This window comes from Octopus bimaculoides, chromosome 26 (genome assembly GCF_046866305.1).
Source record: "Octopus bimaculoides isolate indiv1 chromosome 26, ASM4686630v1, whole genome shotgun sequence".
Taxonomy (NCBI): domain Eukaryota; kingdom Metazoa; phylum Mollusca; class Cephalopoda; order Octopoda; family Octopodidae; genus Octopus; species Octopus bimaculoides.
Genome location: NC_142953.1, coordinates 853,961 through 867,272, shown reverse-complemented (window position 1 = coordinate 867,272; position 13,312 = coordinate 853,961). Strand labels below are relative to the sequence as shown.

The 13,312-nt window shown below is 36.9% G+C and overlaps 1 protein-coding gene across 2 annotated transcripts in view; it reads right to left on the bottom strand.

Annotated features, from left to right (window-relative positions):
- LOC106871857 (von Willebrand factor A domain-containing protein 3B) overlaps positions 1 to 10,974 on the bottom strand; it is a 31,831-nt gene extending 20,857 nt beyond the window's left edge. Inside the window, exons 1-9 of one of the 2 annotated variants that reach the window (XM_014918589.3) lie at positions 10,850 to 10,974; positions 6,326 to 6,555; positions 5,731 to 5,822; positions 4,384 to 4,640; positions 3,490 to 3,646; positions 2,723 to 2,791; positions 1,941 to 2,047; positions 1,322 to 1,539; positions 614 to 825 (exon numbers count right to left, since the gene is read on the bottom strand). In XM_014918589.3, coding sequence (XP_014774075.1) covers positions 614 to 825; positions 1,322 to 1,539; positions 1,941 to 2,047; positions 2,723 to 2,791; positions 3,490 to 3,646; positions 4,384 to 4,640; positions 5,731 to 5,822; positions 6,326 to 6,539 — 1,326 coding nt within the window. In that variant the 5' untranslated portion in view covers positions 6,540 to 6,555; positions 10,850 to 10,974. Of the gene's footprint in view, positions 1 to 613; positions 826 to 1,321; positions 1,540 to 1,940; positions 2,048 to 2,722; positions 2,792 to 3,489; positions 3,647 to 4,383; positions 4,641 to 5,730; positions 5,823 to 6,325; positions 6,572 to 10,849 lie in introns of both variants that reach the window. The other variant, XM_089342822.1, reaches the window with a different exon arrangement.
- Positions 10,975 to 13,312: the final 2,338 nt, after the last annotated feature.

Here is a 13,312-nt window from a genome sequence, read left to right as displayed (position 1 = left end):
AAGAATAAATGGTATTTTTTTTTTAAAGACCTGCGTCAGAAAATTTGAACAAAATAAGACACAAATAATCAAAGTGTAAAGATCCAATAAATAAAATCAAAATAAGTGTATATTTGATTAATTAAAACAATGGCACAGTTAATTAAAATAAGTGTGAAGTCAGTTAGTTAAAATAAATGTTAAGTCAATTATTTAAAATAATTGAATATTTACTTAATTAAAACAAGAGAAAATTCAACACATTTGACCAACACAAACTTAATTAAAACAAATGTAGAGTTTGTTAATTACATTTAGTTCAATTAATTACAGTATAGTCAGCTAATTAATATAAGTACATATTCAGTTAATTAGAATAAACCCCCAGCATATATTGTGAAGTGGTTGGCATTTGGATGGTCATTCAGTCCTAAAAACCATGCCAGAGTAGAGACTGGAGTACATTGCAGTCTTTGGCTCCACCGGATCCTGTGAAACCATCCAACCGATGCCAGAATGGAACAAGGATGTTAAATGAAAATGATGATGTATTGTTGTTAATCCAACACTGCCACACACATCTGATCTAACCTGTCAGGAATCAATCAGATCATAATTAAAACCTGCTTCTTACTGCAGTAGTCTGTCTGTGTTTATCAATGGGTGGCAGCCATAAATGGAGTTGTCCATCTTTGTGGTAAAAGGAAACTTCTTGCAAGACATGATGGAGGGACAATCCATTGGCATGGATTCCATTTTGTTGAAGCCATTCCTCTGAAGTGAGGGTCATCTCATTAAGTTGTGTCCTTGTGGGTGTTTTTAACTGGTCGTTAATCTGTTCAGGATCTACAATAAAGCAATGTTCTACATGTATATATATTATATATAGGTATATGTATGTATATATATTATATATAGGTATATGTATTATATATATATATATATATATATATATATGTATATATATTATATATATAAATATATATTATATATGGGCAAATCAACAAAAGCAATACAAATAAAAACAAAAATAACAAGTCAAAAGGCAAACAGTGAATGTATTAGGTTGACACTGAATGAGCGTGTATATATATATATATGAGTGTGTGTGTGTATGTATATGTGTGTATATATGTGTATGTATGTACATAGATATATATACATGTGTGTGTGTGCATGTATGTGCACACACACACACACACGCACACACAATGTATGCATGCTTGTCTGTATATATGTCTGAATTTGTTTTCGAAGAATGTCATTCCGATGGCAATTTACGCAGTTTTCTCACTAAAAGACACAATTTAAAAGCGTAAGTGAGCAGTTGAAGAATACAAACCCAATTTTATTGGTGCTGAAGAATCTATAAGTGCTCTTATTTCATCCAGAGCATTTCTTCCTTCTTCAATCTCATCAAAAATTAATACCACATCTTGTCTCGGTGACACAGCAGTTGGCAGGTTTAAAACTGTCGATCCCTGCACTCCGTCCTCCCTACACCCATGGGAACTCACCAGTCGTTTGCCAAAACTGGGATCTGTATTATAAGCATGAAACCTATAAATATATTTTTATTTCATTTTAATTGCAAAATAAGGATCATTATATTTTTTCTCTTTCATTTACATAAACACAAGAGTCGACAATAAATTTAAATTCTATTGCGTTTCAAATGATTGCTCAAACTGGAATTGTTTTAATATCCGCCCCATATATATATATATATATATATATATATATATATATATATATATATATATATATGTATATATGTATATATATATATGTGTGTGTGTGTGTGTGTGTGTGTGTGTGTGTGTGTAAAAATAAAAGTACTAAGGTTTATTTGTTCAACTGAAATTCTTCAAGGCAGAGCCCCAGCATAAACTGTGGCCTTGCTGGAGCACTTCCTTGACTGAAACAAGCAAAATATGGAGAATATAAAAGAAGCCCTTTACCTGGCATTTGTACAACTGGAAAGTTCTTTTAGAAAGTCAAAAGTCTGCTGTGAGGGACAGTTTAGGGAGACAGAGTGAACAGGGATTCTCCTAGGAGCCCTCAATAACTGGAGAAAAAAAAAAGGTGGGGGTTTTGTAAAATCTTTGAAAACAAAGGAGAAAATTTAGACTTGTTGTTGTCATGTTAGAAATAGTAGCTAAATCACTCACACATGATGCCTGGATGCCTTAAATATAGATGATTTTTGATTTTTGAGTGGTTGGGTTAATTTTTAGTATTCTCATTCGTGAGAGCAGTTGAGTTAATTTCAGATATTCTCATTTTAAAAATCTTCTCTGGCTAATCGTTGAGAGGACATTGGTGCTGCCTTGGCAGAGGCTTGCACTCTCTGAGTGCTATTATTATTATTATTATTATTATTATTATTATTGTTTTCATTATTAAGGTGGTGAGCTGTCAGAATTGTTAGCATGCCGGACTTTTCTTTTCATCTTTTTGGGGTTGATAAAATAAGTACCAGTTGATCACAGGGGTCGATGTAATTAATTAACCTTCCTCCCACGAAATCTCTCTCTCAAATTGCACCATACTCTCTTTCAGAAAATGGAAGGACGTACTGAACTATGCCATCTAGAATAAACTTATATTACATCCGAAAATACTGGATGGTCATACTTGGAATGCCTTTAACCCTTGGTTTACTCAATCTGAGTTGACCTTGGCTTAAATAACAATGACAACAACAATAATCAAACATGCTGCAATGTCTTTAAACCCTTACCTTGTCTTTGAGAATCTCCTGGCAGAAATGTTTTGCTGTTCCTTCGACGATTAAATAAATGGCGTCCATCTAGAAGTAAATCAATGTCAAATAGGAAATGGCTGAATGGCACACAGTAAAGAGACATCAGTCATCAATCATCCTCATTGCCGTCATCATCATTGTTGATGTTATGATGACGATCTTCATTATCATCACTATTACCATCATCATCAACATCTTTGTCATCATCACCACTACCATCACCATCATCATCATCACCACCATCATCACCATCGTCATCATCACCATCACTACCACCATCACCATCGACATTATCATCATCACCACTGTCATCATCATCATCATCACCGTCATCATCATCATCACCGTCGTCATCATCATCATCATCATCATCATCACTGTCATTGTCATCATCATTATTGTTATCCTCCTCCTCCTCCTCCTCCTCATCATCATCATTATTGTCATGTCTTATGTCCCTTTTTCCTTGCTTGCATGGGTTGAACAGGTCTTCTCCCACACAGTGTCTTACCACTGGCAGAAGATACTTGTCCAAAATGCCAAACAGCAGGATTGAACTCATAACCACATGACTATAAACCACACACCTTAACCATACATACACTTCTAAACTAAATGCAAAAAATTACAGGTTATTAGTTATAAGATAACATTTTTTAAATTATGACAAATAATCTTTATGTGAAATTAGCTTCAGAAATTTGAATAGAACAAGGAAAGAATAAAAATGACTTTTTATTTGCCTTTTGATCTTCCATAACTGCAACAACAGCTTCACAAATTGATAATGTCGAGATCATTGGTCTTGGTTTATCTTGGAGCCATTCTACTGCTTTGTGTATTGAATCGTGACATACGTGCACCATTTCTGGTTGGAACCAGTCAATGTCTTCAGAGACTCTGCAACAGAGTATTACAAGGGAGAGAATTAATATTGTGAGTTTTAAGTAGCTCTCAATATGGAGGGTCAGAGTTCATAATGAGAATTGGTGGGGTGGGGATTAAACCATGTAACACTTTATTGTTATTGATCTTACCAATGCTAACAATCTTCTCTCTTTTACTTGTTTTTGATCATTAGATTGTGGCCATGCTGGAGCACTTCCTTGATGGATTTTGGTCGAATGAACTGACCAAAGTACATATTTTTTTAAGCCTAGAGCATAGTCTATTAGTCTTTTTTTTTTTTTTGCCAAACTGCTAACTTACAGAGATATAAACAAACCAACACCGCTTGTCAGGTGGTGGTGGGAGATAAACACAGCACCTCGGTTTTGATTCCCAGGCCAGTTGTGTGTTGAGTTCTTGAACAAAACAAGAAGAATATTTGGAATGGATTTGGTTGATTCAACCCTTTAGCATTCTGCGCCAGTTTGGCTGTATTAAATTACAGACAAGCCTGCATGCAAACAAGCAAGCAATCATAGAGTTTTAGTAGTATACAGATTGTAGGACAGGTGTGAGAGGCCAGATCTGGCTGGCTTGAACATGAAACAGATAAAATATTTTGGTCTGTGTCTGATGTGTCTGGTTTAAATGCTAAAGAGTTAAAGTGTCAGGTGTCTATAGAACTGGTAGTGATGGTGATGGTGATGATGATGATAATAGAAAGAGTCATTATATATAACGATACTTACATAACGATGTTGAAATGTCTCAACTGAGCCACTTGGTCTGTTAATAACAGACCAAGAAACTTCTTGAACGTGTCCCAGCTCCCCTCACAGTCCACCTCTGTTGAGGGTACCAACACCAAACATATGCAAGTTTCTTCTATCACACCAAATACCTTACGGCTCCCTGAGATTAACCAATAAAGTCGCTGCCGATATAATCGCAGGAAGTATTCAAGACGTTCAGCAATTGATTCCAGTTTTACTCTGCAGCAGACGATCTTCAGAAACAAAACCAAAAAACAAAGACAGAGATAAATGTGTTGGATTGCCACAAAACCATGCTCTACCGATTCCTTCGTAAGCATCTGAAAATTTCTCTTGATGCTGATGAACGTTTGTTTTTGATGTTAATATAAGGAAAAAGGATAAAAAGCCTGTTTACAATATAGAATGGAAAGAAAAATAAACTTAGTCAATTATATAGGCGCAGGTGTGGCTGTGTGGTAAGAAGTTTGCTTCCCAGTCACATGGTTCTGGGTTCAGCCCCAATGCAGGTTACCTTGCTAATATATATATATACCATAGCTCAATAACAATGATTCAATGAAAAATGTTTGACCACTGTCCAGCATTGATAGTGATGGCGGTGAAGAAGGTTATAGGTATGACATGTGTAAACCATTAGAATCTCTGCAAAGAATCTTTAAAGACACCAACAACAATTTGTAAATCATAAATACTGGAACGACTCGGGTTACTTGATAAATTGATTACATGACTAACAATGCTTTAATCAAGAGACTGGACAGTTAATTAAATTCAAATATTAGTTGTAATTTTATACTCTGCATACATGCACACACACACACACACCCTATTTTCTCTCTATCTTCCATTCACTGTAATACATGTGTATACACATGCACACACACACACACGCATATATATATATAAATTGTTACATTTTGGGAGGATCATACAGCCGATAAAGACACACACACACACACACTGGTTATGTTTCACTTCAGTTTTATTTCCTGTCAATGCGATTTTTTCCCCAGCTGAGTGGACTGGAGCAACATGAAATGAAGTGTCTTGCTCAAGAACACAACACATTGCCTAGTCCAAGAATTGAAACCACAATCTTCTGATCACGAGTCCAACGCTCTAACCACGAAACCACATTCCTCCACTCATTTCTATGCATTCCCTCATCACTACCCACCCCTTCATCATGCACCTACTCTCTTCTCGCACCATGTACCCATACACATTCCTCCACCCTGCACATAATCCACCCTCATCTAAATCCTCTACCTCTGCCTCCTCCTCTCGATCACAAAAAGAACAGTATGGAGTCTTACTCACATTAAATGTTTTCCCATCAGATCGGTAAATTTGCTGGAAGAGTCCAACTCCATATTTGGAACTGACCGGTTTCCGAAGACTGCCTTCATATTCTGTAGAAACAAACAACAGATTCATTTGTTGCACTTTCATTTCCTTTAATAACATCATCAGCCTTTTAATAATTATTTTTAATAATTATTTTTTAATAATTATTTTTTCTCACACTTCATCAGTTATGATGACAAGTGTTCTAGTTGATCCGATCAATAGAACAGCCAGCTTGTGAAATTAACAGGCAAGTGGCTGAGTACTCCACAGACATGCATACCCTTGATGTAGTTCTCAGGGAGATTCAGCATGACACAGAATGTGACAGGGCTTAGCCCTTTTGAATTACAGGTACAACTCATTTTTGCCAGCTGAATGGACTGGAGCAATAAAGTCAAATAAAGTGTCTTGCTCAAGGACACAATGCACTGCTGGGAATTGAACTCACAGCCCTTATGATCGTGAGCTGAGCACCCCAGCCACTCAGCCACATCGAATAACCTGGTCAAAAGAATTTTCAAATAAAAAACGGAATAATAAATAAAAATAGTTTCTGGAGACTGACCTTCCGAGACTTTGAAGCCAATATTTGGCACCAAACTGAACAGATCCAGTTGATGCCTTTTCAATCCGTAACAATTTAACCATTTTGTTGAACTGATCAGTTCTGTGGCTTCAGCTGGCAGACTGCAACTTTCATAATGAATTTGGTAAAGAGGACATCCAAATATCTTCAGTTTTCTTTTGGTATTTTGCTCTTCTTCGGGCTTTGATCTCATCGTTGCCACATTCGACCTGAAACAGTTTCAAACTTTAATTCACACACCTCAACCCTATTCTTTTATTCTTTTACTTGTTTCACTCATTTGACTGTGGCCATGCTGGAGCACTGTCTTTACTTGCAACAAATCAGCCCCAGGACTTATTCTTTGTAAGCCTGGTACTTATTCCATCGGTCTCTTTTGCCGAACTGCTAAGTTACTGGGACATAAACACACCAACATGGGTTGTTAAACACACACACACACACAAACATATACATATTTAAAATATACGACAAGCTTCTTTCAGTTTCCATCTACCAAATCCACTCACAAGGCTTTGGTTGGCCTGAGGCTATAGTGGAAGGCACTTGCCCAAGGTGCCACATAGTGGGACTGAACCTGGAACCTGGAACAGTGACATGGCTCTGAGTTCAGTCCCACTGCATGGCTCTTTGTGCAAGTGTTTTCTTCTCTAACCTTGGGCCAATCAAAGCCTTGTGAGCATATTTGGCTAATGGAAACTGAAAGAAGCCTGTCATATATATATATATATATATATGACAGGCTTCTTATGCATCTGATGTTGGACATAAGAAGCATCGGACATGGCATGGAAGACAGATATTAAAGGATGATGATAATGATATGTATGTATATATACATATATATATATGCGTGTGTGTGTGTGTGATCAGAGCACCTAGAGATGATTGAATATTGAACTGATCAAATCAGTGTCCAATATAACCCCAAAAGATGTGTCTGTAGGCTAAAAAATAGAACCCTCTCTCATGCTAACCATTTTATTCTGCCATAGTCTTCATGCTTCTTACAAGTTAAATAAAATATGAAATTACTTTTGTGTAGGATTCTTAATTTTTTTTCTATTCCAAAATGTGATAATTTGAAGCCAAATATTTCGATGTGAGTCAGTTCCAGTGACCATTTTTACGACATTCCATCTTAAATCTAAATAGAATTAGCAGCAAATCCATTGCCAACAGAATTTGGTTTGACATCTAATTCTAAGAATGGAACAGTGGGCCCTTAACTAATGTAGATTTTCTACCTTGGGGTCATTGTGCTTTTTAGTAATTACAACTAAATTTCTAACCAATTCTGACCTTCAGTCAAAGACCAGAAGTCACAGCCATCCATTTAGCAGTCAAAGACCAACACATATTCCATTTCTTTTCTTTCTTATATTTCAGAAATAGGAAAAATTTCTTTTCTTTTTCACTTCTTTATTTTACTTATTTTATTTCAGAACATGTTTCTTCTTAAAAGCTTACCAACACACAAACTCGTCGAAGTTCCATGATTATTATAATTAGCATTGGTTTGATTATGGTAATAATGGTTAATTATCTTCAGAATAGTTTCTGATATGTATGACAGGGGAGCAAGATGTAGTGGCTATCATGCCTTTATCAAAACTTTAGAAATAATGTTACTGAACATCAAAAACAAAATATACACAGAAATCAGAAACGAAAGAGGATCCTACTACATGAAGAGGAGAACACCACTTCACCACATGAAAGAGACAGATTCATGGAGCTATTCAGAATATATATATACACACACACACACACACACACATACACACATACATGCATACACACACATACATACATACATACATACATACATTCATATGAATTCATATTCATACCAATAATAATTGAGCGCTAGGTTTTGTTAGTAAATGATTAAAGGAGAATTTGGATAAACCAGTTGATCTGGTCATCTGAACAGCTGCTCAAGAAATTAACATGCAAGTACTCCACAGACATGTGTACCCTTATGGTAGTTCTCGGGGAGATACAGCATGACACAAAATGTGACAAGGATGGCCCCTTTTGAATTACAGGTACAACTCAGTTTTTCCAGCTGAATGGACTGCAGCAATGTGAAATAAAGTGTCTTGCTCAAGGACGCAGTGCATCACCTGGAATTGAACTCCTGACCTTATGATTGTGAGTCAAATACACTAACCACTAAGCCACACACACCTCATTTGAACCATGCAGTTGTAAAACAAACTGCTTAGCCATATGGCCATTGCTACACTGCAATAAAGAAACAGAAGTCTTAGGGTTGTAACAGTAATTGATCCATCAACCTGTACTGTTGCACAGAAATACTACCACTACTACAACACAACCTACAAATGCCAGGTCATCGAATTTGTCCCCCCCCCCCGCTTTTTTCTTTTTCTTCTTCTTTTAATAGTGATTATAGGATTATTTGTTTTCTTCAGTTCTTCATCTTCGAATCGATAGCAACTCCGCGGATGGAGGATGGAAAGGGGGAAGTTCTACTTAACCCCCGCCAAACAACGATACAATGTTGTTTACACTACTTCCAAGCTATCCTAACTCAGGTGATTGATTTTATTGAAATCGTATCAAATTACACATTGACACTTTGGGGTCGGTGACAGATCAATAGCAAATATACCTTGGAACTTTGACAGAACAACTTCACTGATCAATAACCAATAATATTTGCTCATCGGATAGAATTGGTATTTGTGTTTTTTAGCATCACCAATATACATCTATCTATAAAATGTAGAATTCCTACATCTGTTGGCAGTGCCATGAAGAGAATCTCCTGGCCATTCTTAGATCTAACTGTTTCACTTTTCTCAAGTTTTCAGTTTCACTTTTTTCCTAATTACTGCATATTTCTTTCACTTGTTTCAGTCATTTGACTGCGGTCATGCTGGGGCACTGCCTTTAGTCAAACAAATCGACCCCAGAACTTATTCTTTGTAAGCCAAATACTTATTCTATTGGTCTCTTTTGCCAAACCACTAAGTTACGGGGACGTAAACACACCAGCAGCGGTTGTCAAGTGGTTAGGGTTTGGGGCTCACACTTGTAAGGTTGTGATTTCGATTCCTGGCAGTGTGTTGTGTTCTTGAGCAAGAAACTTTATTTCCCTTTAATCTGTGGATTACTCAGCCACTTGCATGTTAATTTCATGAACAGGCTGTTCCATTGCTAGAATCAACTGGAACCCTTGTTATCATAAGCAACAGAGTGCCACTTTATGAATTAGTATTATTAAATATCCGGGCCTCCATTTCTGAGTATTCCAAAATGTCAACACTCTGTCTTTCAACAAGTAAACTTTCAAGTACAGACCAGATTTTTAAATGGGTTTAAGTAAATATACAGAATACACTTTACAACAAGTACTACGATCTCTTCAAGCCTACTGATCTATCTGTCTATCTATCTATCTACTTACCTATCTACCTATCTAATCTAATCTAATCTAATCTAATCTAATGTAATTTATTATTTACAAACGTGCATTACAACACACACACTACATTTTGAATAAGATAAATACTGGCTTCTATTTGATCAAATAAAGCCCCTCAAGGTGCTGCCCCAGCATGGCCACAGTCAAATGACAAATAAATAAAAGATTTCATGAAGAATATAAGAAGAACATAAGAGCATGATGTCTCCATTTGCTTCGTATTTGAGAAATTGGGAAAATTTGGAAAGAGAGGAAGAGACTAGATACGATACGTAGCATAGCATCACCACCACCACCACCACCACCACCACCACCACCACCACCATCTATCTATCTATCTATCTATCTATCTACCTATACATATATACATATATGTATGTGACTACATATATATAAAGTGTGTCTTCATATTGTATATATTGGTGTGTGATGAATGGGAGAGTCAAGAGTAGAATATGAATAAATACCAGTAAAATACGTTGGGAATAGAAGTAGATGATGATTATGATGATGGTGATGATGATGATGTTATTTAACACCGGGTCAGCCTTGATCAGCTTAGCTCCAGCTCAAACCTGATCAGAGGGTTTCAAGCATGACCACCCATCCTTTTTTTGACAGAGATGCTAGGGAGTGGTTATATATGTCTAAGACTACATTTTCCAATGCATCCTTCCTTTTTCCTAAAATTGTTGGAAGTGATCTGAGAGTAATTTGACTGCTCTTTTTAGCAGATCCAGTGACTGCATATAAGCTCCCTCATTTGCTTATATAACAGGTGCCTGTTGTTGTTGTTGTTACTGTAGTTGATTCTGTTTAACCCTAGGTAAGTCCTAATGCCATTCCAGCCATGATCGTCCAGTTTGTAATATATCTATGACTACATTATCGAATATGTCCTTCCGTCCTTTCTAAGTGTGATTTGAGGCTTTATTCGACTACTATTTCTAGCAGGTCGTATGTTGACTGACAAGACAGTGTAATGTGTGTAAGTGGGAAGTATGCAGGGATTGAAACCCCTGTTTTATAGGAATGTCATTACTTACCTCCTCAATCAGCTGGGCTTAATACACCACCACCACCACTGCCAACACCACCACCACCACCTCAGGCAGAGACAGTGGAGGAAGTGGAGAACTATACACGGCCATGTTTGTTTATGTTTGTTACCTAGCAACCTCAGTGTGTGTGCGTGAGTGTGACATTGACTCAGGTAACAGAACAGGAGTGGGGGGAGGGCAGGGACAGTATTGTCCTGGTGTGTGTGCGTGTGTGTGTGTGTGTGTGTGTGCGTGTGTGTGTGTGTGTGTGTGTGTAGGGAAGTTACATAGAAGAGGGAGAGAAGCAGAAAGGGAGTTGTGGGTGTGTGGGTGTGTATGCAGTAAGTCAGGTTGTGTGGACAGAGAAAATGAGGGGGTGAATGGAGGTAGGTTGTGTTATACAGATTGAGGGTGGTGGTAATGGAGGTAGTGGTGGCAGTGGTAGTGACAGTGGTGGAGATGGTGCTTGTGGTTGTGGTGGTGGTGGTGGTGGTAATGGTATTGGAGACATGTATTAGCTTTTCTGTTTGGGCAGATACAACACACACACAAATCACATGCATGTATATAAATACATACACACACACACACATAGTCTTGTTTTACTTTTTCTAGCCTCACAATCTGTTGCCATGCTGGAGCACCACCCCTCCAATTAACACTATTTCCATATCCTTCCTTCCGTCGTTACTTATTTATGAATGAACAAGTTTGATGCTGTTACCTGTTCTTGTGATTTTCCTGTTGTTTTTATTATTGTTGTGATTTTGTTTCACCTGTAATTACAGACAGGAAATAATCCAGGTGCTTCTTAAATATATCCTTCATTTTTTACTTGTTTCAGTCATTGGACTGCAGCCATGCTGTGGCACCACCTTGAAGAATTTTACAGTTGAATGAATCGACCCCCCCCAGGACTTTTTTTTTAAGCCTGGTTGTGGTGGTGGTGGTACTTGTGGTCTCTATCAGTCTCTTTTGCCGAATTGCTGAGTTATGGGGATGCAAACACACCAACACCGGTTGTCAAGTGCACTGGGGGACAATCACAGGCACAAAGACATACACACATAGATATACATACAGACATGCATACATAAACAAAAACAAAAAGGTTTAAATGTGATTTGAACTCAAGGACCAGATGTTTGCCACATTATTGTTTCTCCAAGGAAAGAATAGAATTTTGCTTTTGTTTTGTTTTTTTACTTATTTATTTTTATTTTTGTTTTTTATCTTTTCATTTTTATATTCTTTTTATTGTTAACTTTAGGTTCCTTTCAAACGCTTTCTGGTGTTTCTTTAATCTCCAGAGAACATTTAAATTACTTCAAGTACATCTTTAATTAAGGTTGTACACACACACATTCAAATATACACACATTATATATGTATATATATATATATAATGTATGTATATATATATATATGTGTGTGTATGCATGTATGTATATCCGTATATATATCATCATCATGATTTATGCACACCCACACACAGCTATATCCTTTATCTGAACATCTATTCAGAAGCTTTTCAAAACCATTCTCCCCCCCCCCCCCCCCCCTCTTACCCTCTCCCCCCCTCTCTCTTCTTTAAAACGGATCAACTTCTTTCTTGCTTTCTTTCCTTTTTTTATTTTTACTTTTGTCATAACGAGGTTAGTAATTATTTGTAAGTGTTTGGCTGTGTTAAATAGAATGTATGTGGTGGTCGTTTGTGGATTGGACGGGGAGGAAGAGAACGAGGAAAACAGAGGGTGGTGGCCATGGTGGTGGCAGTGGTAGTGGTGGTGGTGGTGATAGTGGTCACAATGATGGTGGTGGTTGTGGGGATGGTAGTTGTGGTGGGGATGGTGATTGCAGCGGTGGCTCATGATGAGGGTGATGATGATGATAATGATGGTGGTAATGATGATGATGATGATGATGGTGATGGTAATAATGATGATCATGATGGTCGTGATAATGACAAAGGTGCTGATGAGGGCAGTGATGATGATGATGATGATGATGATGATGAATTGTCAATTAGAAGAAGCAAAAGAAAAACCCTCACCATTGATCTATTATAAAGATGTGAATGTTTCCCATCAGAGATCAAAGATTTCACTGAAATCGTCCATTGTTGTTGCTGCTGCTGCTGCTGGTGGTGGTGATGTAATTATTGTTGTTTAATTATGATCAAGACAAATGAATAAGTATTAAAGATTATAAAAACCAAAAGAAAAGAAAAGAAAAAAAGCAATTAGTGTTATTACAGTTAATTAGTTCGTGATTGCAATCTTAACGAGGTCCTCTTCCAGAGCAAAGGATCTTTCTTAGCTTACCTTCCAACATTAATGGTTACGGAATTGTCTTTGACACTAAATTTTAATGCCAAAACACAAACTAATGACAACAACAGCAACAACAGCTATAATAATAGTGATGATGATGATGATAATAATAATAATAATAATAATAATAAGAAGA